This window comes from Melanotaenia boesemani, chromosome 12, assembly GCF_017639745.1.
Source record: "Melanotaenia boesemani isolate fMelBoe1 chromosome 12, fMelBoe1.pri, whole genome shotgun sequence".
Taxonomy (NCBI): Eukaryota; Metazoa; Chordata; class Actinopteri; order Atheriniformes; family Melanotaeniidae; genus Melanotaenia; species Melanotaenia boesemani.
Genome location: NC_055693.1, coordinates 23,490,631 through 23,515,230, shown reverse-complemented (window position 1 = coordinate 23,515,230; position 24,600 = coordinate 23,490,631). Strand labels below are relative to the sequence as shown.

The 24,600-nt window shown below is 39.7% G+C and overlaps 1 protein-coding gene and 1 long non-coding RNA gene across 3 annotated transcripts; one reads left to right on the top strand and one right to left on the bottom strand.

The window, feature by feature from the left end:
• Positions 1-1,337: 1,337 nt before the first annotated feature.
• LOC121649932 (alsin-like) lies at positions 1,338-24,171 on the top strand. Of its 2 annotated transcripts, XM_042001070.1 has the most exons (41): positions 1,338-1,541; positions 2,682-2,781; positions 3,352-3,512; positions 3,652-3,876; positions 4,008-4,198; positions 4,284-4,316; positions 4,404-4,604; positions 4,867-4,991; positions 5,108-5,337; positions 5,457-5,532; positions 6,001-6,182; positions 7,389-7,551; positions 7,833-7,929; positions 8,232-8,309; positions 8,394-8,612; positions 9,953-10,124; positions 10,236-10,431; positions 10,567-10,632; positions 10,893-11,052; positions 11,272-11,403; positions 11,823-11,951; positions 12,170-12,193; positions 13,690-13,760; positions 14,304-14,370; positions 14,458-14,636; positions 14,760-14,825; positions 15,026-15,124; positions 15,270-15,434; positions 15,612-15,723; positions 16,387-16,464; positions 16,540-16,676; positions 16,781-16,933; positions 17,387-17,501; positions 17,609-17,766; positions 17,923-18,021; positions 18,140-18,319; positions 18,453-18,498; positions 18,610-18,671; positions 19,039-19,188; positions 19,335-19,431; positions 20,647-24,171. In XM_042001070.1, the coding sequence occupies exons 2-41, from the start codon at positions 2,762-2,764 to the stop codon at positions 20,683-20,685; spliced, it is 4,953 nt and encodes a 1,650-aa protein (XP_041857004.1). In that variant the 5' UTR covers positions 1,338-1,541; positions 2,682-2,761; the 3' UTR covers positions 20,686-24,171. The 2 variants fall into 2 exon arrangements, with proteins under 2 accessions (XP_041857004.1, XP_041857006.1); XM_042001072.1 differs by lacking the exon at positions 12,170-12,193.
• Positions 3,390-6,061, bottom strand: LOC121649934. Its single transcript, XR_006012186.1, has 3 exons — positions 5,920-6,061; positions 3,628-4,178; positions 3,390-3,499 (listed from the first exon to the last, which is right to left on the bottom strand). It is a non-coding gene; the product is annotated as an uncharacterized LOC121649934 (long non-coding RNA).
• Positions 24,172-24,600: the final 429 nt, after the last annotated feature.

The following is a 24,600-nucleotide window of genomic DNA, read 5'->3' as shown; positions in this document are numbered from 1 at the left end:
CTGTATAGATGTAATCTGTATAGCCTTCATTTAAAACCCTAGTGAGTGTGAGACTGTGCCTTATCGCTGTATTTCTCGAATCCTGGTTTTTCACATCTAAGAAATAATGGGTGTCTCACCAGTGCTGCTGCAGCTCAAATGAGTGAGACCTCTGCTGTTCAAATGCACACATGAAAAAGCTCTGAAGTCACACACTCATTCAGAGTAACATCTATCACAGAAAGAATCACTTATGTTATACTGTAATTATCTGATAATTACACAGTTAAACATTATTTAGTAGCTTATTTAAAAGGGAGGTACAGAGAAATCTGCTGTATTAATTGGCGAGCTTTAAGATAATTTTATAACTTCAGTCAAACTGTTTAGAAAGTTTTTTTTATCACACTATTAATGAGAAAACAATATCAACAGTCAGGAAAAAAAATATAAAAGTCTATTTAAAAATATCAGTATGTCTTTTTGAATAAAATGTTATATTAACCTGATCATATGTGTACATAATGAAACTGCAAATGTTTGTCAGTGCGAACAGTTCTATCTCATTGGGAATTATATATATATATATATATATATATATATATAGATATATATATATATATATATATATATATCTTTTTTCTACAAATAGTAAATAAAGATTTAGATTCATAAGACTGATTTTAATTGCAAACCACAACCCAGTTATGTTTTTTAAATAATAATACGTGGTATTTTACAAGTCTATAACATATATTAAAACATTGTTTTTCAGTATGACAAATTTTCTGAAATGTCCACGTATGCAGATGGGGTATCATTTAAAGCAGAGCTACTCCTTTCCATCCTACAAGGGTCCCAACCCTGCAGGGTTTTGTTTTTTATATTTCCCAGCTCCAACGCACTTGACTCAAACTAAATGGATCCAACAGCCTATTAAGTTTTGCACAATGATCATTAATTTGAATCGGGTCTGTTGGGTGTGAACATCAAAAACCTGCAGGGCTCTGGTCCTCATGGGACCGAAATGATATTGAATTGAACATGAACTGATCTATGTAAATATCCAAGAGAAATGTAAAACTAGGTTTAAACACACGAAAAATAAATACACAAATAAATAAATAAATAAATACAAATATGCTAAATTTCTGCTGACATATTATAATACAATTTTATGTGTAAGCTCAGTCAAGCAAAGAAAAGAAAAGAACATTGTGTTTCAAAAGGACATGGATTCAACAGTGGAAATACAGTCAGAGTGAGACCTCTTTCGTACATTTTTTTCTCTCTGACATTCCGTGTTGGTTGCTGCAACAGGTGTGGTAGCGCCAAGACATTTGTCCCTGCTCGGATGCCGTTGCAGACTTGCCTACCAACTGGAAGAACACATAACTTGACACTACTTCTGCTTTCACTGCACCGCACTGATTTAAATATGTCAAAATCCATTAGCTCGATGTATTAGCCGTGACACTAATGTACAGTTATCTGGACTTATTCAGAGTCTTTGCATGGATAAAAATCTCCGGGACTGTCTGCTGAGTTCGATGTCGCAGTCGGTAAGTTTAATTAGCTTTTAAGCTAGCCAACTTGTGTTTATTAGCTTTACCCTTCATTTAATCGATAAGACACGACCGTTATTCACTAATCCATGGAGGGGGATGTCTGTAAACAAGCTGACGATAATATACAAAGCAAGAGGGTTACAGTTGTTTATGTTGTCAACCTGTCAGTCAATATGCTCAGCGAGCGTCAAAGTAAATAGCTCAGGATAGATGCAGATACGGGCTGCATGTTTGCAACAGACAGAAACAAACTGAAAGTGTTTCGTTGAACGTTTTGTGTAATTTAAAGCACGTAAAGAGCCTGTCATTTAGCTTTTGGGACACACCACCAGAGCTCTTACTGAAGAATCCAGTAAACACAAACGTTAATCCATTCCTCCCACTGTTATCGATTTATCCCAAATACCATGGGTTTCAACCTTTACAACCCAAACAGAGATTTGTCCCTCAGCCCAGCTAAATAAAACTCGTTTGGAGCCGAGACCTTTTTAAAAAAGAATTATTTTTACATATATTTTACACCATTTTTTAAATAAATATCTACTATAGGGCATTTGTTGTCATTTTTGAAGAACCACATTTTTATTTCTATTTTTAGGTTTTAAAATAAAGAAAAACATACAGCGTTTGCAAAAAGAGGATAGACAGACTTTCTTCTATAGGATGTAAATATTTGTGGAAAATTGTGTAAATAAAAAAAAAAGAAAATTGTCCATAGTTTCCAACCTAATTATAACAAAATTAAATAAAAAGAATATTTCTGGTATTTTAGTGTCATTATGTCTTAGAAATTCAATGAAACTATTCCATGAAAAGAACTGAAAATTGGCTAAAAACCTTTGTATGTTATTATATCTATATTTAAAAGCATTAGTTACCTCTTTAGCATTTTTATCCATGTATTTAGAGCCACTGTGGACGGTCCAGTGGCTCCGGAGCTGCAGGTTGGAGACCCCTGCCATTTACCTTGGCTTTGTTTAACAAGATGAGAGTGTGTAATAGCATCCCCCACCCACGTTATTTAGTAATGACTCAAGATTAATTATTAATGAGGTCAAATAAATTTTATGAACTGCATTAATTGTTATGAACAACAGGCAGGTGAAATCAGATTTACCAAAGGTTTCAATGCAGGACAGAAGATCCAACAGAAGATCTTTGAAGAAATGCTTATAAAGCTGTCTTGAGTCCGGGAGAATGGAGAACAACAAGTGATGGAGAACCGTGAGGAAAGGTAAGCATATGCAAACACTCTCATGCACTTTTGAGTCGTCTATGTCCTGATAATACCTACCCAGGATCCTGTTTCTACTGGATACATGTTGAATACAAAAACAAGTTGGCATTCGCCTTTTGTTCCTTCTGTCATCCATACTATTTGATTTCAGTTCCCCCGCTCAAGCAGTAAGTTTACCTTTTGTTTTCTTTCTTCTAACAACTTTCATGTAGTACAATGTTCTACACAAATTACAAAAGTGATTTGGTGAGATGACAAGCCTCCTGGTTGTATCTGTACACTGTTGCTCTATCAACATTTACAGATTTGTTCTCCTCCCTCTGAGTATGACTGCACGTTAAGGTCCACTGATCCTGAACAAAACATGATTCATTAATGGATGAATGAGGAATGTAATCCAACTTTATACATTTTTTTCCCACAAGAATCTCTCTTTTTCCCCTTTTTTTTCTTATTAATGGTCTCAGCTGTTAGTTCCCATGTTGATTTGGTTTTAGAAATCATGTGTTTAGGCTGAGAACTGAAAGACTAATTCATGTAATGATGTTTATGTTTTTATGTGGACAGTCCGGCAGTTGAGCAGCTCCCCACAGATGTAGAGCGAGGACTTCTCCATGTCTGGCGTTCAGCAGGATGCAGTGAGCAGCTCAGTCCAGAAAGATTGCTGCTGCCCTGGCCTGTTGTGCAGGTCGCCCTGGGAGAGCATCATGGCCTCCTGTTGGCACAGGGTTTGTGTTGTTTGGTTTGAATTTTGTGCACTTATTTAATCTTTCCAGAAGTCAGTTTCAGGCCTGCTTGCAGTAGTTATTCCCAGTAGTATCTTTAACAATGAATCATTCATACCATGCTGTTGTTGTTGTTTTCCAGGTGGTCAAGTGTTTTCATTTGGGGAGCTTTTATGGAGGGATTTGAGCATCCCAGTGTCTGCCCCGGTGCTAGAAGGTTCTCTGCTGGGGAAGATGGTGATCCGTGTGGCTGCTGGTGGCTTCCACTGTGGAGCACTGACTGAGCAGGGCAGCGTCTACATGTGGGGGGAGAATACTGCAGGACAGTGTGGGCTAACTGACAGGGGAACAATCATGAATATCACAGGTTGGAACGATCATCTTCTTCTTTCCAAAGCTTGTCTCACTTAAATATAAAGTGGTTGTAGAAATGAAGAATCTTTTGTTTTTGTTTACTTGATCATAATTATTATAATGAAGCAGATATTTCCCTGATAGTCTCGGAACCCAGCCCAGTCAGTGTGGTGGACACTGAGGTCATTCCTCCAGCGATGGTTCGGGTCCTGGATCTCGACTGCGGACGGGAGCACAGCTTGGCTCTGTCAGCCCAGAACGAGCTGTGGGCCTGGGGTAGCGGCTGCCAGCTCGGCCTGGTCATCAACACCTTCCCTGTGTGGAAACCACAGAAGGTACATTGATAAGGCAGAATAAATTTGGCTACATAGATATGAGTTTTATTAATTAGATTTGTTTTGTTTTCCTTCGATGTTGCAGGTCGAGCACTTGGCAGGTCGACACGTGATTCAGGTAGCTTCTCAGAAATGCTCTTTGCTATAATTAAACTACACAATCTATGCTCTGCACAGTGTTACTAACACCCTTGATTTCCAACAGGTGGCTTGTGGTGCATACCACAGCCTGGCTGTTGTTCGTAGTTTACCTCATCAGGACTATAACACCCAGAATCCCCCTAAGAAGAGGGAACGGGACCAGTCACCTCACTGCCCAGTACCAGACAGGGAGGAGCTGTTAACAGCCGAGGATGCTCATTACTGTCCACTCGGGGTGGAGCTGACTGAAGTCATGAGAAGCGAGGTAAGTTATCTGCTTATGTGGTAACTGTCACTGTTGAACACTAAAGTACTTTTGATTATCATATCATACAAACTTATTTCAAAGTTTTGGATACAAAGTACTTAAGGTACTTTTTTTTCTTTTTTTTTTGTAGTATTTGAATAGAAAGGATTATGTTAAAAGGACCGCTTTATAACATCACTAATGGCTCCTTCTCCTGTCTAGATGCAGGAATTTTTTTTGTCTCCTTTTTAACCAGCCATTTATGTGATTTGTTTTCCAGACTCCTCCCAGAAGACGAGCCCCCCAACAAAACCTCCATTCAGGGGAAATGTCCTCTGGCAGCAGCCCTGGCTCTGGAACCAGCTCCTGCTGGCTTTCTGAGGACAACAAATCTAACACTAAACAGTACAGTATCTCATAAATTATATATTTCTCTCTAATCCAGTCAGAATGAAATCCAGGTAGTCATGTAATCTCTAAGATGTCTGTTTTTGTCTTTTTGTTTTATTGAAAAACTTTAGGAGGAATCTTTTGGTTAGCACCAGGCTTGAGCCCGAGGGAAACACTGACTCTGAGTCACAGGTTGATGGCAGCCCCAAAGCCCAACAAATGTCAGACTGGAGAGTCAATAAGAACTCGGCCTTCCATGATGAGCTTCAAAACCTCCTTGAGAAACTTTCTGGTCCGTTTTTAGAGTTGCAACACACCAGCAGGACAGGAGAGACCGACTCCCTGAGCAGCCAAACATCAGGTTAGCGTACCTTGTTTAATTCATGGGTTGTTTCTTTTGTTCTTCTTTGCTATTCAGCTTGAAAGCCATGTTTTTTCACTTGTCCTGTGTTGTGTTTTCTTCTGCCTCCATTCATCCAGATGATAGCTATGTTTCCTCAACGGATCTGAATTCCAGTTACAAAGATGAATCATCTTATAAAAGACAAACCAACAGGCAAGACTAGCTTGGTTTACATCAGAGTCCTCTTGTTTTATCTTGAGTTTAAGGCATCTTTTGTTAAAAAAAATGGTCAAAACTCTAAAAATAACCAAGAGATATTCTGTATTGATATGTGTGTGACTGATTTATTTTATTCAGGCGATTTCACTTGATTTCATCAGTCTGCTATAACATTAGGCCATGCTAAACCCTTGTTCATGGAGCAGAATGGGCCTGTTTGGCAGCTCAAGCGGGGCCTGTACAACATTCAGCAACAAGATTTTATGTAAATGTTTATCTATGTATGTTTAATAAATGTGCAAATATCTAAAAGTCAAACCGTACTTATGAAGTGTAGATTAATAGTTGTATATCAACACAAATAAACTCTGGAAAACTCACTTCTGCTGCAGTCTCTGCACACAAAGACGACTCCCACATGCTCTCTATTAACAACCAACTCTTTGACCTTCCGTCCTGCAGCAACAGCGGACCGTCTGGGTCATACTCCTCTTCCCCAGTCTGTTTGGAAGAAGTTCGTCTTTGTCTGGAGAAGGAGAAGCAGGCACTGCAGGGCCAGAAGAGCTCCAGTCTCACAAATATACACCAGAAGGGGCGAATTGCAGCGAGCAGGAGACGCTCACTTCCTGGAACCCCCACCCATGGTAGGAATGGAAGGGTGTGAACAGCTTAGCTGTTCATCTGGGAAAAATGCTTATTTTCTTTCGTTCACAGAGTTAGATGAGAAGATAGATACCCCAAGTAATAAATATGGAGCCAGGAGTCTGTTAATATAACTTATCAGCAGCATCTTTTAACTTCCTGTGAAACCACAGCATGTAGTTTCTGTATTTGCATTTGTAAGAACTGAGCAAAAATAGTATTAAATGTTGATTAGTCAGGTAATTAAACTATTTGATCATTTTAGTGGTGGTGGAAAGAGCATGTTTGAACGTTTAATGGGACTTTTTATGTTTTTTTTTTTCTTTCTTCAGTGTTAAACAGGATCTGGAAGTGATGCATGATTAAGCGCAATTTTCTGACATTATCTAATACCACAGTTGCACACTACCAGTGGGATAAATAAGGAAATATGAGACAAGTAAAGAAAAAGTTCACATTTTATTCTGACCCACAGAGCAATAACACATTTATTACAAACCAGACGTAATTACTTAAAATTAAAACTATTGTAAGGTTACAGCAGTTTGTGCTTTCTTGAGATAAACTGATGATAAATCTGTTATTAGGAAATGATGACAACAGCAAAAATGAAAAAAAACATACATTCCTTTTGTCAAAGTATCACTTATTCAGCATCAACCAAAAGCATCTAAATGGATTCATGTATTACTAGTACCTCAAAAGAGCACAAATGAAGCACACTGACATTCGAGGGCAGTGTTTGTTGGAATAACTTCTTGTTTTTTGGTTTTCTAGGAGTTTCAGGAATGTAGTAAGTCTCATCAGTCAACATAGATCTTAAAACTACAACAGACTCTCAATTCTTAAGATCTTTTTGTTGGATATTTAATTGTTTTACTGGTAGTGATTTGACTTTCTGCTTTTGGAGATGCAGGTTTGGTTGTTTCTAGAGAAGCTCACTAAGTCGTTAGGGTGTGTTCATACCAGACCTGTTGGGTGTGGTTTAGTTTTGTTCTCTGTCATGTAATTAGTTGAAGCAGGTGAGGTCACTGTACAGTGAACTGCGCTGCATTTTGTTTGTAGAGAAAACACAGCACTCACCAGATTTATGTTGCTAAAGCTAACATGTTTGGCTCTTGTTAGATATTACAAATAAAGGCAGTTTACAATCCTATCAAATTCTCAAATTTTCTTAAGACATGCACTGAAAACATTTTCCTTTTCAGGGTCTCCTCGGAGACGGCAGCCGTGCGCCTGCAGCCGGCTTTCTGCGGGTCAGGCTGCAGGACCAGAGGATGCAGGAGATGGGCTGCCGTCTCTGGAGACGGAGGTCTGGAGCTGGGGCCGCGGGTCTGAAGGACAACTTGGTCACGGAGATCAGCTCGCCAGGTCCAAACACACACATTTCTGCATCTTTATAATAAAAATTGACTCATTTTTAAGCCTTCTGCATGAACTAAAGTAATAATTATATTGATATAAAATAGATTCAGAAGGATTCTTTTCTATCATTACTCTGCTTATTGTGTCTTTAAACATACTGTGTATGCTGATCAGGGAGACATGTGCTTGTATAGTAGTAAAGCAGGTGACTTAGCAATGGAATAAAATATGAAAACTCACAAAAATGAAGTTGTACCATCAACTAGACTAACTGTGTGTGTGTCCAGACTCCAGCCTCTGTGTATCAAGTCTCTGACAGGCAAGGAAGTGATCAAAGTTGCTGCAGGGTCGCACCATTCGCTGGCTCTCACCGCTCAGTGTCAGGTAACAAACCCACTGCACATGTGCATTGACACACTGAGACACACTTATACTATTGAACAACGTGTGAAGACCTCCTTTGGCAAAAAGAAGCTCCTGAAACTCTTACATAACCGTCATTGCAACATTTTTTTAAACCAATGTTTGCCTTAGCATGAATCTAACTTGGAGCTTAAACGTAGATTGAGAGGTCAGGATGGATTAAGATTTCTCAACATTTAAAATAGCTAAGTTGTTATTTAGAAACAGACGTGTATGAGCAAACCCACATTCTCATACAACCATGTGCCTTGTGTGTCTTGCAGGTATACTCATGGGGAAGTAACATGTGCGGGCAGCTTGGTCATGTCAACAGTCCCGTCACTGTGCCACAACAGGCGAAGGTAAAGTGATTGCGAAGGTGTGATTCACATCTTTGAGCAAATGATTTATTTATTCACGTGGCTCACGGGGTTTTGTTTATCTAGCTGTCTGAGGGTCTTCGTGTTTGGGATCTGTCAGCTGGTCAGAGCCACTCCCTCCTCTTGGCTGATGGTGACTGCGTCCAGCCAGTCCTGTTGTACTGCGGCCAGCAGCAGGAGCCTCTGACTGAGACTCCACAGCAGAGTGAACACTCATGCCAGAGGTCACCCAGCAGGGCGACGACTTACACAGTCAGACCCATGCTGCTGCCGTTCTGCATCGAGGTTTGGGAGTCAAAAACACAACTGTGAACTCACAAGGTCCTTTCATAGATCAGTTCTGCCATCCAGCTGCAATGATGTGCTCCTCTCTAAAACGCCTTTGCTCATTAACAAATTAACCAAACAAACCAGCTTCATCCTGCACCAGTGTGTGTTTTTACCAGAGTTCACCACAAGTAGTACACAGTGTTGCACACGGGGCTAAAATACTGAGATTCATCCTGTTGCTGGATGGCTGATTCAGTGCTGATTGTTTAAAACTTGTGCTTGTTGCATATATTCATCATTATAAAAGCTTAGCATGTCTCAATGCTAGCTTGTCACATAAAAAACAAGCGTAAGGTATGCTCATTTCATCGCTGTTTCTACTTTCCATGCTGCCTCAGAGCCTTATATGAGTACCCATTCCACCTCGGCCCCACAGATCCACAACGAAGGCTCATCAGTCCCAGTTTGAAAAGACTGGTAAAAAAAAAAAAGGGCCACAGTAAAGCACAGTTTTGCATGGTCGAGATATAAAAATCAGGCCAGAAATCAGCATAAAGTCATTAATAAGATAAAATACTGCTTATGTTTCTAAATCTTGTAAACAAAAGAAGAAAATCAGAGAAGATTTAACCTCTTCATCATCACAAAGCCTGTTTTTCTACCTTCTGTCTGACATGACATACCCAGAATAAATGGATTATATCTCCACACCTCCAAGAGCTGTATGTATGATATGAGTCTCAAAAGAAAGCTGAGACGTGGGATTACTACTGAAGTGTCAGAATTAAGAAAATGTTACTGTGTCAGAGTAAATTCACCTGGAACCCAGTAGAACATTTTTGTGAATATTATTTTTTCCTACTTTTGCTGCAGAGACATCTCTGGAATCAGCAGTCTCTGCTTTCTTATGACACCTCGTTTGTTAGTTTTCTGAAGTTGCTAAATTAGCAGACGCACTTAAATGTACTGTTTTTTCATATTTTTGGTACATGCCCATAAAATTGCTTTTGGTTTGAATTGCTTTTTTTTTAAATGCCAATGCTTGGTAAATCCTTTTAGCCATCATTCTGGTATTCTACAAGATAAGATTGATGCTTCCTAGGGTGGGCAAAGATCCTTTGTATTGCATACATCTCAATGATTAAGAGGTTACATGCAGGTGATTAAAACAATGTAGAAACAAACAAATAAAAAAAGAAAAGAAAATTGGATCATATCAGAGTTTAATTATTGATCTAGTGTTTTTTGTGGTGTTTGATCTCACATTAACACCAGCTTCATATTCTACCTAAACATTACCTCAGTATCTTATACTGTTAATATGTTAATAATGTTAATATCTTGTTTGTGTGTAGATGGGCTACATTAGCAGCGTGTGCAGTGGTGGTCAGATGTGTGCTGTGCTGGCAGACCACAACGTGATGGGCTTTATCTCAGCTATCCATGAGCTGGCCTCCAGAGAGAGACAGTTTTACTGCTGGTTAGGTGATGTCAGGAAAGTCCTCCTCACTCCGACACGTAATCGAGGTGGGAAGATTTTTTCTGCTTACATCCTTGATGAAACAAGATAAAAACAACACGTTGCCACTTAAAACAGCATATTTGCATGCACATGCATGTGTCCTTTCTGATTTCCAGAGAGTGTGTGTCCATCTCTGGGTGAGCCATGCACCAATCTTTTCTTCTCACTTTGTGAGAGTTTGGTTCACCTGAGCACCCTGGTTGGTCGTCACGCCACTTCACTCAGCTACTTCCTGAAGAACGCACAGAGCTGTGATGTCACATCATTCCCCCTGCTGACTCACACCGACTATTTCCTGGACACTTATAAAAAGTAAGGGATTCATCTCCAAACATCTCACTAATGCCTTACATCATCACTGTTTCTTTTTTTTAATGGCACAGGGCTGTTTCTAGTGAGGTGTTTAAAATCTAAATAATTTCTCTCTGTGTGTGTCTGACTCTTTAGGTATTGTTCTGCTGTTGGTGACTTCCAAGTAATGGGAGGTTTCCAGTCGCTTCATAAACTTTCAGTGTGAGCTTTCTTATTTTATATGTGAACACTGGAGGAGTCATGCTCGTCTCATTTTGCCTTTCCCCACAGAAAACGTAGACTATTTGCATAAATGAGACACCATAATGCAGCAGTCTAGCACTTTATTTAGTCTGCATCAGTTGGTAGCAGTTGTGCTCATGCAAAAACAAAAGAGAAAAAAAAAAGAAGAAATTATGACTTAAATCAAATGACTCAGATGATGTTTAAATGCTAAGAGTGTTATCTGTGTGTGTCTCTAGAGAGTGTTTGGGCAGTCAGCAGACTTTGCTGTCTCAGCTGTGTGTCTCAGACCAGTCTGCCCAAGGGGAGGTGGATCTGGTTTCGGTGTTTTATTGGCCTCTACAGCAGCTCCACCAATACAACAGACTCCTTCTTAAAATGGCAGCATGCTACGATGTGGTGGGAACAAAACTGTATTTTCACGCCTCATTTCTATTTTTTCTCTTTTATTCTTTTTCTTTCACACTGGTTTCCCTTCTGTTCTCTTTCACTCTATTGTTTTTATTCTTGTGTTTCTTGTGATTCAGTAGCTTCAGATCCACTTGCTACTGCTGTCACTGTATTAGCTGTAAGATGCTAACCTCTTCCTCTTTTTTTCCCCCTCTTTTCTTTCCCAAGTTAACTGTCGAGTATCAGTCTCTCCATCATGGCTTTAGTAATTATGAGACTCTGTCTCTGTCGCTGCTGAGAAAGAAGAAAGAAGCTGAAACCACCTTCCTTTTCTGGAAGACCCACTCTGGCAAAACTGCTGTGAGTAGACCTGTGTGACCTGTGTGACCTCTCACTTACTTTTGTAAGAAAATCTACAAATATCCTATAAGTCCAAAACATAATAAGCATCTTACAGTATTTTAATCTGGAGTTTAAACCTCAACATCAGCTGCATCTTTTTTTTTTTTATGTCACTTTTCAGTGTTAACAGGGTGTACAACCTTTACCAGTCAAATCCACTGCTATCTGTTCATAGATTGTACTGAAATATTACACCGGAGGTCAAATCAAGAAAGAAATCATATATCCCTACAGAAGCTGCCCAAAATGTTGGGAAGGCAGCTATTCTTAATAGTTTATTTATATATTTCACAATCACAAGATACAGGCGAAGAATCAACTGCCCAAGTTTCCCATGTCGTCAGACTGACCAGGAAATGTACTTGTTTATTTTTCAGGAGATTCTGCGTCACCCACAGCGCCGTGTGGTGTGTGAAAGCAGCAACAGATCTCTGACTCTGCAGAACGCCGGCCGCTTCTCCAATCACTGGTTCATACTGTTCAATGACGTGCTGGTGCACACACAGGTAAACGTTCAGAATAATGGAGTGTATGTTGCTTTATGGGAGCGATGACACGCACACCTTAAATGTCATAAAAATCCACAGGATGTTCATCAGACTAGTCAGATCAGACTAATCTGCTAGATCTGTGTATGCATCATTGACTTGATGACTTTTCCGGACATCTGTCTTTATCTCTAGATAAAGTTTACATGTTTTCATTGTGTCTTTCATTTAATCAGGGTACCATTCCCTCTCAGAGCTTTGTGAGTATATCCAGTATCATTTTACCTCATTTCACTCCCATCCAGCCAGTTTAGCCAGAGCTTTGAGCTGCAGCGTGCTGTAGGTGGTCTGGCCTTGGTTCAGTGCTTCCACCTCACAGGTTTAACCAAGATTTCAAGGCAGATGATTAAATGTGAACACAGGACTTTATTGACGTTACAATGGTAACGGAACAAATTTATATGCATTCATCTTTCATTGAACCAAATGCCGATTATAGCAAATATCAGTTGTTTGGTCTCTCAGTTTTTGCAGCCTTAAGGAACATCGATGTCCCGTGTTGACATTTATCTTTTGCACATTCTTCTGGTGGCTGTTTCTCTCCTGTTCCTGTACAGAGGTGTGTTAGAGGTGTGTACAGCATGAGTAGATGAAGGCACAAGCCTGGGCTGCTGCTGTTCTCACCCTGTGGGGATAATGGTTAAAGGATGCATCTCACAACAATGTGCTGCTTTCAAAACTAAGATAAAGCATCACCAACTCCAGTCAAGGAGCTGTCAGAGCCCAACTTCTTCAGCTGTTGCCTTCTCCTGTGTGTCTCTTTCTCACTGCTTTGAATTTGTTTTAGTTTAGAGCGGTTTGAGACCCTAACTATCTAGACTTGGTCTTCCTCTTTGTTTGGTGTGGTGTGTTAACAAAAAGAACATAGTGGTGAAATTTGGCCTTCCTCTCTCTCTCTCTCTTTATTTGGTTTTGGGTTCATCTACTGTGGTGTTGAGAGTAAATTTTGTATTCATTTTGCTCTCTCAAAGAGTTCATGTTATGTCCACTTAAAGTTTTATTATGTTGAGGTTGAGGAAATGGGTTTCCATTCCTGCAGCACCTCTTGTGACCACTTTAATGTTCAATATCAATCATAAATGATTGGATAAAACTCTACGGATAGTCCTTTACATGAAGAATAATGTCTAGTTACAGTATAGTGCAGGGGTCTGCAACATTTACAATCCAAAGAGCCAGTTCTCCCTCAGCCCAGCTAAATAAAACTCATTTAGAGCTGCAAGTGTTACGAGAGCTTTTAAAAAAGGCTACTTATAATTTTTGATAAATATCTACTATAGGAGATTTGTTGTCATTTTAGAAGAACCATATTTTTATTTCTATTTTTAGGTTTTAAAATAAAGAAAACCAACACTTTTGCAAACAGAGGAAAGACAGACTTTCTTCTATGGGATGTAGATATTATGATGTGGAAATTCAATGTAATTATTTATTTCTTAAGCATTTTAGCTAGGTATTAAGAGCCATTGTGGAGGGTCCAGAGAGCTAAATGCAGCTCCGGAGCCACAGGTTGCAGACCCCTGGTATAGTGAAATAAATGTCATTTATCTGGTCAGCACATTCTGTAAAATGAAACTGAAATCACATACAGCGTGTGAATGTGGTAATCTCAGAATGGCTGATGTTTCCTAATATGATTTGAAAGATTGTGAACAAATACGCTGCTGTTACTTTTTGTTGAATTGTGTGTCTGCAGTTCTCCACACACCACATCTATCCTCTGAGTTCCTTGTGGGTGAAACCAGTTACTGAAGACGGCAGCGGACTGTGAGTTCGATGTTGCACATCCAGACCATAAATGCTAACGCTAACCTGACTAATGCTAATAAACCATCTTGGAGGTGACAGTAAAGTCTTTAAACCATGAAAGTTCATTGTGATGGATAATGAAAAGAAGAAATTACACTCACCGTTAGACATGCAGCACATGTGTGTTTAAATTCAGTTTTCCCAATGAGGCACACACTGGGAGGAAGCTGGATTTGTTCCTAAAAGCCAAACTTCCTTCCTGGAACATTTAATGTTTTTTTGTCCTGTAGATGAACTATATGTAAGAAACATGTGCACTGGTTAATACAAAGTCTTGTTGTCTGGCTGATAACTATATGTAATATGAAAAAAGTGAGTGTTAACAGCTTTTCTACACATTGAAATTATTTGATCCTCTTTCAGAAGTGAATCTTGGGATCTTCAATAGTTGGCTTTGACTCAGCCTGCCTGCTTGTTTCTGTGCCTTTTACACATTCTAGTATTTTACTGAAATATTTACACAGTAAGTAATCAGTTTGTTGTTGTGTTTTATATTTTCAGCTATGCCATTAAAATAACCTGTCCAGAGGAGAGTTTCACTTTGGTGGCCTCAACAGCAGAAGAAAAGGTAAATTTATGATTAATTCATTCATTCATAACACTTTAAGTGTGGCTTTGTTTTAAAACAATCCTTCCTTTCACATCTTTCTTGCAGAACAAATGGCTGAGATGTCTTAACCAGGCAGTGGATCAGGTGCTGGGTGGTGGAGGTCAGGGGTCATCACCAGGGGTCACTGCAATGACACGCACGGCCTCCTACACCTTCACTGTAGACGAGCGATTCAAAGATGCTCAGTACATTGGAGGCTGGCTGGCAGGACGGGTTCATGGCAGGTAAGGGAGCATGTATATATATTGTTGTGTCTTGTTTGGCTAGTGGATTAAATTGATTTAAATTATCTTGAGGCAAAAAGAAACTAGAGCTGGTTATATAGTAATATATGTTTTTCTTCTCAGAGGAACCATGAAGTGGCCAGATGGCCGGATGTACAAGGGAAACTTTAAGAATGGACTGGAGGATGGGTGTGTATCTTGTGTGAGGTTAATTTCTTTTACAGAGACTTGTGATCAGAAGACGAGGTATCTTAAATCACAGAGGCAGAAAATTGTGGTCTTGCTTGGACTTTCTCTTCTGTTATGTGTTAAACCACCAATTTCCATCACTCAAATTAAACGCTAACAACTGTATGATTGATAATGTATTTTTATATCGTTCTTCTCAGTTATGGAGAGTGTGTAATACCTAATAAAGTGCTGCACAAACCAGACAGCTACCAAGGACAGTGGAGAGAGGGAAAAATCCATGGGTTTGGGAAGTACAAGTCAGTACGTTTTCTACAATAAAATGACCTGAACATAAATTAACATATGCAGTTACTTAGATTTTTTGTCATAAAAGTTTGAAAAGGTGTAACATAGATGGCTACCATCTGTCTGCATGGTTGTGTCTGTGTATGCTGTAATCAGGTATTCTAGTGGTGAGGTGTACGAAGGCTGCTTCTCTGACGGGCTACGCCACGGTTACGGGATGCTGAGCTCCGGTAAACTGGCCAGGACTTCCTCCAGCGTTTTCATTGGCCACTGGGTTCACGACAAGAAGACGGGATACGGAGTTTACGATGACATCACCAGGTCTGAATAAAAGTCCAGAAACACTAAACAAGTAGCACACTCCCTTTGATAAGAAACAAGAAAGGATTCCTTGATGATCTGAAGCATTTCAGGGGAAACTTATTTAAAGTAATTCATTTAAATAGACATTTTCGAGAATATTAGCTTTATAAGCCTGATTTAAATTGGCTTTCCCAGGGGTGAGAAGTACATGGGACTGTGGCTGGACGACCAGCGGCATGGCAGCGCTGCAGTCGTCACCCAGTATGGTGTGTACTATGAGGGGACATTTAGAGAGAACAAGATGAATGTAAGTACATCTTTTATTATGCATGCCTTACAGAGACATAAAACATTCAGACACACTATTATCAGAAAGCATGACAGTTCCAAATTATACTAGAACATCAGCAGAGATCTTGAAATCCATGTTTCAGCTATTTGTAATGTTGATTTTAAACAGTTAATGTGGCTCTAGGATGAGGGGCTAATAAGAAACTTGATATAAAGAACTCCCAGCTGACCTGAAGCCATCAGAAATAGTGCTTTCAGTCTAAATCAAACACCTCAAGGACACAAGTATTGAAAGAAAGACAGAAAGGCAAAGCTAATGTTGAGTTTTATAAACAAAGGACCTGTTTGGGAACCATCACTGAATCAGCTTGTGTTGGAAAGTTTAATGTATATTGCATCAAAGCATGAAAACCTTTTTAAAAATCTTTCAAATCCTTTATTTAAATTGTTATTTAAGGAGAAACCTATTCATGAACCCAAATGACGTGTCCTGACTTCCTTTAGGGAAGACAATCTGAAGTCAGCAGCTTTTTGCTGTGGAAAAATGATTTTTAATCTGAAACATAAAAAAACAAAATGTCAACAAAACTAATCTTTTGAGGAAAATGTTTTTTTTTTTTTGTTTTTTTAAATAGTTTTCTTTTGATTGTGTTTGTATGCTGCATCTGTTTTCTGTCAGGGTCCAGGTCTGTTGGTGTCTGAGGACGACACATTTTTTCAAGGAGAGTTTTCTGACGAGTGGACTGTCAGTGGGAAGGTAGATGTTCATCATTCTCCAGGTCTGCTGCACTCTTTAAAAATGTTTCATATTTCCCCCTCTGCTCCTCGTCAGGGTGTTTTGTCTCTGCCTAACGGGGACTGTCTGGATGGCCTCTTCAGTGGAGAGTGGAGCACAGGTCTAAAAGTGGTGGGAACGTACACCAAACCAGCTATCGATGTATGTGGGAACAAAGAGAGAAAAAGCCTGCAGTGAGTATTATTTGTAAACCTGACATCATGTCCTGAGCTGATGTTTGCTGGTCTATTGTTTCCTTTTTTGGGGATTTAAAAAAATCTGTTAATATGTGCATCAGGTTGGGTCAGTATGTGGTACCTGCAGGTCAGAGGTGGAGCTGCTTGTTTGATGAATGCTGGAGTCGACTGGGCTGTGATGCTGCGAGGAGAGGGGAGAGAACCACAGCATGGGAAAACATTGCTGTTACTATAACAACTGCACGACGACAGAGGTAGTTACACGTTGCCCACTGCCAGGCAGGAAGCATCACGTCACTTTTGACTTCAGGCTCAGAGCTTTTATAAATCCAAATAACAGATGCTACATAACTGTTCCAGCTTTCATTTCAGTCTGGTTAGGCCAATGTTGAAGCAACTGGTGGGAAATCTTCCTTTTAACTCAAATAGCAAAAGTTCAGAACTAATATGTTTGCTAAAACGTTGGTGAAGCTGTCCACATGAGAAGTAGGGAGGTGATTATTCATCATTATGAATTACACATTACTTTGTTACATTAAAGCTTCAATTTTTACTTTAAAGCTTCAACTGAGAATCATGTACAATAAATAACTTTGAGGATACTATCCATTAAAGCCTGGACATTACAGATGAAGGCATCTATTGTGTCTTATGTACAGAGTTAAATAAGTTGATGTGTGTCTATGTGTGTGTGTGTGTGTGTGTAGCCTGGACCTCAGCAAATCTCAGACTAAAGTACTGGAGAGTTTGGAGTTTATTCCTCAGTATGGAGAACCGGTCACCACTGCAAGTTATGACAACATTAGAAGATATCTCATTAAGGTACATGTAGAAAATGTTCATTATGTTTCTTTATGTTTGGTTTTACTGGTGTGAATCAATAATGTTAAATGCGTATGTTTGTGTGTGTTGCCGTGGTTACATGCCAGGCTTGTGAGACACCCCACCATCCACTCGGCTGGCTGGTAGAGACGCTGGTCACGGCCTACAGGATGACCTATGTCGGTGTTGGATCAAACCGCCGGCTGCTCCGGCAGGCCGTCCAGGAGGTCCAGGCCTACCTCACACACCTCTACAGCATCATCAGGTAGATCCACCCAGTCACCGCTTCACTGCAGTCTGATGCATCACTGTCATGAAGAGACTCTCATTGTTCATTCTTCCTCTATCTATAGATGTTTGCTCAAAACACAGGGGAGAAGTTCAGTATAAATGAATTAAAATTTAAATAATTTGCTGCCAGGTTTCTGTTTCCTGGGTTACCAGATGATGGCAGCATCATCCCAGAACCACCTGCCCCTCCATCCAGAAGCAGATGCAACTCTAGCAAGGCGGAGCAGGGGTGAGTATCAGCAGTGGAACTGAAGGAAGGCAACACCTTTCTGATCCTATGCATTAATTACAGGAACGTCATCTGTCTGTTTCTCCTGTCCCACCTCCACCGCCTTGCTCTCCGTCAGTGTTATGGTGGTGAGCTGCTCCTCTCTGCTCCTCCCTCTACTGCTTCCACGACTCTATCCTCCTCTCTTTACCCTGTACTGTCTGCAGGAGGAGCAGGAGGAGGCCCAGTACTGGGAGCGCATCCTCCGACTCAATAAACAGCCTGACCAATCACTGCTCAGCTTTCTGGGAGTGCAGGAGTAAGTGTCCACGAGAAGCCGTCACAAACGCAGACGGTTGTGATGTTTACAGAATATTTTTCTTTTTGTGGAACACAAAAGTTTCCTTTCATTTACTTGACTGCCTCAATGTGAAATTTATTTACTTTGATAGGAAGTTCTGGCCAGTCTGGATGTCAATTCTCGGAGAAAGAAAGCAGGTTAGATGCTGTTGATCTTTTTATTATTTTACTGCAACGTGTGCTGCATGTAATCACAGAACCGGTTTCTGTGTCATCCTCTTTAACTTCTTTTCTTTTCATATATCACAGATTGTGTCCAGCAGTAAAGATGCCTGTTTTGTTTCTGCTGTAGAGACTCTCCAACAGCTCAGGTAGCTGTCATGTTACATAGAATAATCTACACACAGCTTAAAGACAGAAATGGTGATATTCTGATCACGTTGGTCATGTAATGTGGCAAACAGCTTTAAAGGCTCCATCTGCACCCATAGAGCTCTTGTTTGTTTAAAAGTTCCTCTCACCCTCTTGAATCCAGCTGGTTTTCTTTGTGTGGCTCTGTTTAATGGTGCCCTGGGTGTCGCCTGTCAGGCGCTGCTTGGCCCTGTTGAAATATTAGAAATTATTTCTTTGTTTTTGATACATTTTATGGTGGATGATGAAAACAAGGAAAACGCTGTTAAAGACGTAAATGAATGACTTTTAACCATTTAAATATAACGGGCCCTCCTGTGTGCGTAGCACCACCTTCACTCCATCAGACAAACTTGTGGTCATTCAGAAGACGTTTGAAGAACTGACACTGGAAGTGAAACCAATGCTGGATGGGGATTTCCTGTGGTGCATGGATGACCTGTTCCCTCTCTTCCTCTATGTGGTGCTCAGAGCGAGGTCTGTTATCACTCAAACACACCGACTATTTGTTATAAAAGATGTATGAGGAGGTTTCTAATTGTCTTTACTTCTGCAGATCATTTCCATGTTTTTAAGTCTGAACCACAGAGCTTCAACGTGTTGTTTTTACTGTTGCTGCCCAGGATCAGGAACCTTGGAGCTGAAGTCAGCCTGATTGAAGACCTGATGGATCCCAACCTTCAGCACGGAGAGATGGGACTGATGTTTACAACACTGAAAGTGGGATCAACACAGATACACTCAAGAATACGTTTACTCACACTGTACCATCACACTGCAAGAAACTTTTTCATTATTATCAGAGTCTTTAGCGTCTTGCAGCAATGCAGAATTATACAAGGGAAAATATAAGGTGCAGTTCTTTCATGTGATTTTGTTTTTATTCTGTTTAACTCTTTAAGATCCTCAAGTTCTGTAAACTTTATTGTTTTATTTTCCTGTACAGCTGAAGCAGTGTGTAGTTAAAAAAAATAAAATAAAATACTCACTGTCCACTTTATTAGGCACACCTGGTTGCTAGTACCTGGTTGGACCACCTTTTTCCTTCAGAACTGCCCTAATTTTGTGTTGGCATAGATTCAAAGAGATTTTGGAAACATTCCTCAGCGATTTAGCTCCATATTAACATGACAGCATCACACAGTTGCTGCAGGTTTGTCTGCTGCATCCATGGTGAGAATCTCCCGTTCCCCCACATCCCAAAGCTGCTCTACTGAACTGAGATCTGTGGAGGTTGTTGGAGTCAACACAATGTCATGTTTGAGAAACCAGTTGGAGATGATCTGAGCTTTGTGACATGGTGCAATATCCTGCTGGAAGTAGCATCAGAAGATGCTGTACTGTGGTCATGAAGGGATGGACATGATCAGGAACAGTACTCGTGTATTTCAGCATTTTCTAAAAGCCTGTCTGGCACCAGCAACCACACCACATTCAGAGTCACTTAAATTCCCTTCCTCATTCTGATGCTCAGTTTGAACTTCAGCATCTCGACCATGTCGACATGCCTAAATTCACTGAGCTGCTGCCACTGACTGATTAGTTGTTGGGGTTAACACACTATTGAACAGGTGTACCTCTTAAAGTGGCCAGTGAGTGTATGTTTTCTATGGATTAATTGCCTTAGGATCTGAAACCATTGTGTAAGATCTGCACACAGTCCCTGGTGTCTTTATTTTATACAAAGTTATAGTGACCAAGTCTCTGGAATTTCTCTCTTTATTTCATAAATTTCTTCTTTATTCTGTTCATTTATTAAAAGAAAAAATGATTGATTCAGGATATCAAAGATTTGTTTTTTTTTTTTGTTTGTTTTTTTTTTTGTTGTTTTAAACATTCGGTTGTCTACATTTATCCTTGCTGTGTATGGTTGATTTCCATCTCTGGTTCACATCTCTGCATGTTTGTAAATGTGTCCATGTGTGTCTGCTGCAGGCCTGCTACATCCAGATCCAACAAGAGTCCACCACCTAGTAGCAGACTGGAAGTGGAAACATCGAGGAAGAAAACCAGTGAAATCTGTAAATTTCTGCAGGTGGAAGCTGCAGACAGCGGAGGAAGAAGAGCGCGTCAGGTTTTCACCTTCTATCATTACAGGAACAGGATCATTGTGGGATGATAAACCTGCAACTCTCAGTTTTAATGAGAGACTAACATATCGCCCCCTTCTGGACATGTTACAAAGTTACATGATCGGCTTCACAACAACTGTTTACTGATGGATTTCAACTCCACATTGTAATTTATCTTTTTAGTTTCTAAGTTTTATTATATTTATCAGAACTATTTATTGAACATTTTACAGCGGCGTAGCATCTGAGGGTATTTCATCACTTTTAAAGTGTTTTTTCTGTTTTCCAGTATTTTCCTAAAGAGCAATTCATATAATTATGCAATGAGAACCTGGGCAGGTGTTTCACTGAAAACGTGCTTCAAGCAAAGGGACGTCGCTGCATCACTGACAAAGTCTGAAATATGAGCACATTTAAAGGGAAAATCAGAGACTAATAACTTAAATAATAATGTAAATAAACACTTCTAAAAGGGACTTAGAGGTTTGACACAGTTGAAAACAACAATGGGCCTCATTCACCAATATCTTCTTAAGAATCTAAATAATAAAAATGTTTTGTTTTTGTTTTTTTAATCCCAGAGGGTGGCCATGTTTCAGCACCCGGGGAGCAGTTTGGTTGTTAAGGGGTTAAGGTCCTTGCTTAGTCTGCACCCCTAGACTAGACTACCACTCCCCTTTAAATCCATCTTAAAACTTTAAAACTTCTAAAGTTTTTGAGTTCTTAAGGAATTAGGGCATCAGATTTATAAACGTATTCTTAGGCTGCAAACTGTTTGTATCTTTGCTCTCAGGTTGATGAATGCCAGCCTGCTTAATGAGTCCTGCAACACTAACTTCTCCTTGTTCGAGTGCCTTCCCACTGATCTTCTGAGATGCAGTCGTGTGCTCCTCCTGGGAAGCAGGAGATCACATGCAGTAGATGGTTCTAACAGAGTGATGTGGTTGAGGTTTGGGAATGGATTGGGGGAGGGTGCTTTAATGCACATGCCTGTACAGTCCAGACTGATGATGTTAAGAAGACCAACCACAGAATTAAATTCTGCTACTGGTTCTTCAGCTGTATATGGAAAGTCGGCATAGTGTGTGGCCAGTTACTTTATTGCAGCCATGACTCACCAGAGTTCGGTTGATGAATGGCTATGATACACCCTCCCTATCTCCCGGCTCCCGCTGAAATGTTCCAGTGGCCAAATAGCCCAAGGTCAACAGAACCTGTACGTGTGGTGAAACAGGGTTGGACTGCTGTCTGTGGCTTATCACTCTCTGTTAATAAAATCTGGGTGGTCATGAAACGGGTGTTCCCTCTGTAGGGCATGATCTGCAGTATCTGCCCACAGCCGTTACCATACTGTTCTATGAGCAGGCCCAGGCGGAAAAAGTGCCACATTTGATGTATATAAATGGTGGAACAACGAGCTGATGGCATGGTTTCCAGTTAATTCAATATAAATGAAAGTGTTGATGTACTTAATTCATCTTAAAATGACAAAATGCTTAACATACAAGTTAAATTACCAAAAGTTATTTTAAAAAAATATGAAAATATTACTGTAACTTCATTGTATCATAATTAACTACACAATAGAAGACAAGACAGATTTTTTATTGTTTAAACAGGTCAGCACTAAAATGTGGACAAAAGTACTCCTGAGTGTTGCTGAATGTCAAATCATTGTAAAAAAAAAAGTACAAGTTGGACCTGAGAACACATTTATCCTTTGTTGGTGAATGAGGCCTGATGAAAACACGCTGCTTAAAGCATGATGTCGCTGCTTTCATTGGGAGAAGCTGTATGTACATTAACGGGATAGAAGCTTAATTTTTCATTTCACAGTTTGTTTTATGAGTTCAGGTGTATTCAGATATAAAACTGATGCTTGTGTGGAAATCAGAACCGTTGTCCTCCTCAGTTTCTTTGATGCAGAAGACATTAAAAAGTTTTTTTATACTGTCATCAGTTTCTAAAGCTGATCTCAGATCTGATGTTCGGAGGCGGTGTGCAGTAAACTGACTGTAGGACAGTCTGATGTCTTCACTGAGTAAAATAACTATTTTAAACTGCAAAGAATTAATGAGTGAAACTAATCAATTTTTGTTAATGTTTCACTGTACTTGTGTTTTTAGAGTGTGTAGTGTGTGTGTGTGTGTGTGTGTGTGTGTGTTGGGAAATCGCTGTAGCCTCATAAAAGGAAGAGTGTAGAATTTGATCTTTTGTACAAATTCAGAAAGTCACAACAGATGATGCTGAAATTTCCCATAAATGAGATCATTAGTGCTGCACTTGTGACATGAGTGTGTTCATGTATGTCCTGATTGTTACTCAGCAAGATTCAAACATGAATCTAGTCTAACGTTTGTACAGGTTGTCAAAGATCCATTTTACATCAAAGTAATATATTTAATGTTCAGTATTTTTAAACTACTTATAACAGGGGTGTCGAACTCCGGTCCTCGAGGGCCGGTATCCTGCAGGGTTTCATTGCTTCCCTGATCTAACACACCTGACTGAAATTAATGTGAAAAAGCTGTTGGATCCATTTGATTTTATTCAGGTGTGTTGGAGCATGGAAATAACTAAAACCTGCAGGATAGCAGCCCTTGAGGACCAGAGATTGACACCCATGGCTTATAATCTTTTATAAGAAATGTCTCATCACTGTTAGGTACAACTTTCCTGAGCTCCTCAGAAGTTGCTCATTTTTTAACCTTTTTCGTTCATGATTAGCATCTAATTTAATAATTAGTACAAAAGAAGCATATTGATAGCATCACACATTATAATTATGTCAGAAAATGACAAACCTGATCAGACATGAAGAATCCCTCTGAAATCCCACTTGCAGTGACCGTAGTTGAATCTGCACCAGTTAAACACATCAATCTGAAAACTGGGATGGGTTTAGGTTTAGGCGCAGAGCCGTGGTCACAAAGGGAAGCTGGACGTTGTGTCCTCATGTTACTGTTGATGGACTGATTTCTTAATAGTGTGAGGTACTTTGGATTTAGAGGTTTTTTCTCTGAGAATATTTTGTACTGTATTTATTGCCGCTTTAGTCTGCAGGATGTAAACCTTCATCACCTGCTGTTCACACATTTGTCACGGGAGGTTGATTTTTCTTGGACAGGAAGTTACAGGTCTGAGTTTGATAGAGAATGGCATTAAAAAAAGTCACTGCTCAGTGAATGTAGTGTCTCTATTAAACTGAAGCTTGTTACACTGCTCTGGTAACTTAAATTTCTTTAAGTTTTCACCCTTAAATCATAGTGAAGGTGAATATTTTTCTAACCTAGTTTATATTTTTGTAACTTGGTTAGATTTGACAGAAAACTGATATGAAAATGGATATTTGATGATCAGAAAGGGTAATAAAGATGTTTTGATTCTGGGGATGTCTTCTGGCTTTATTTCCATGTTTAACTAAGCAGTCATCAATGTACACAACAACGTGTCCACCTCCATTCTTTGTCTTATGACTGAAAGCAAGAAGCAGTTGTCTGAACCAAAATGCCTTGTTGATATCAGAGAAGAACGGACAGACTCCACCTATAATAGCACTGATCTCAAATGACGTCACATTTACTCATCAATATTCATGAGCTCCGGCAACAGCGCGAGTTCGGACAAACAAAGAGTTAGCTTACAATGACGACACCTAGTGTACGTGTAGTTTTGGAAGAAAAAGACGTCCCGGGAGCTTCATTTCAGTACAGTTCAATCAATAAACACAGTGTTGTTGAACTTAAACGTTGGTTGACATGTAGAGGCCTCAAAGTGAGCGGAAAGAAAGCTTTATTAGTTGAAAGGTAAGCTGTTT

Coding starts and splice junctions, on each gene's coding strand:
- LOC121649932 (XM_042001070.1), top strand. CDS start 2,762: ATGGAGAACCGTGAGGAAAG. Junction 16,934..17,386: donor ACAACTGCACGACGACAGAG/GTAGTTACACGT, acceptor GTGTGTGTGTAG/CCTGGACCTCAGCAAATCTC. Junction 18,672..19,038: donor GAGACTCTCCAACAGCTCAG/GTAGCTGTCATG, acceptor CTGTGTGCGTAG/CACCACCTTCACTCCATCAG.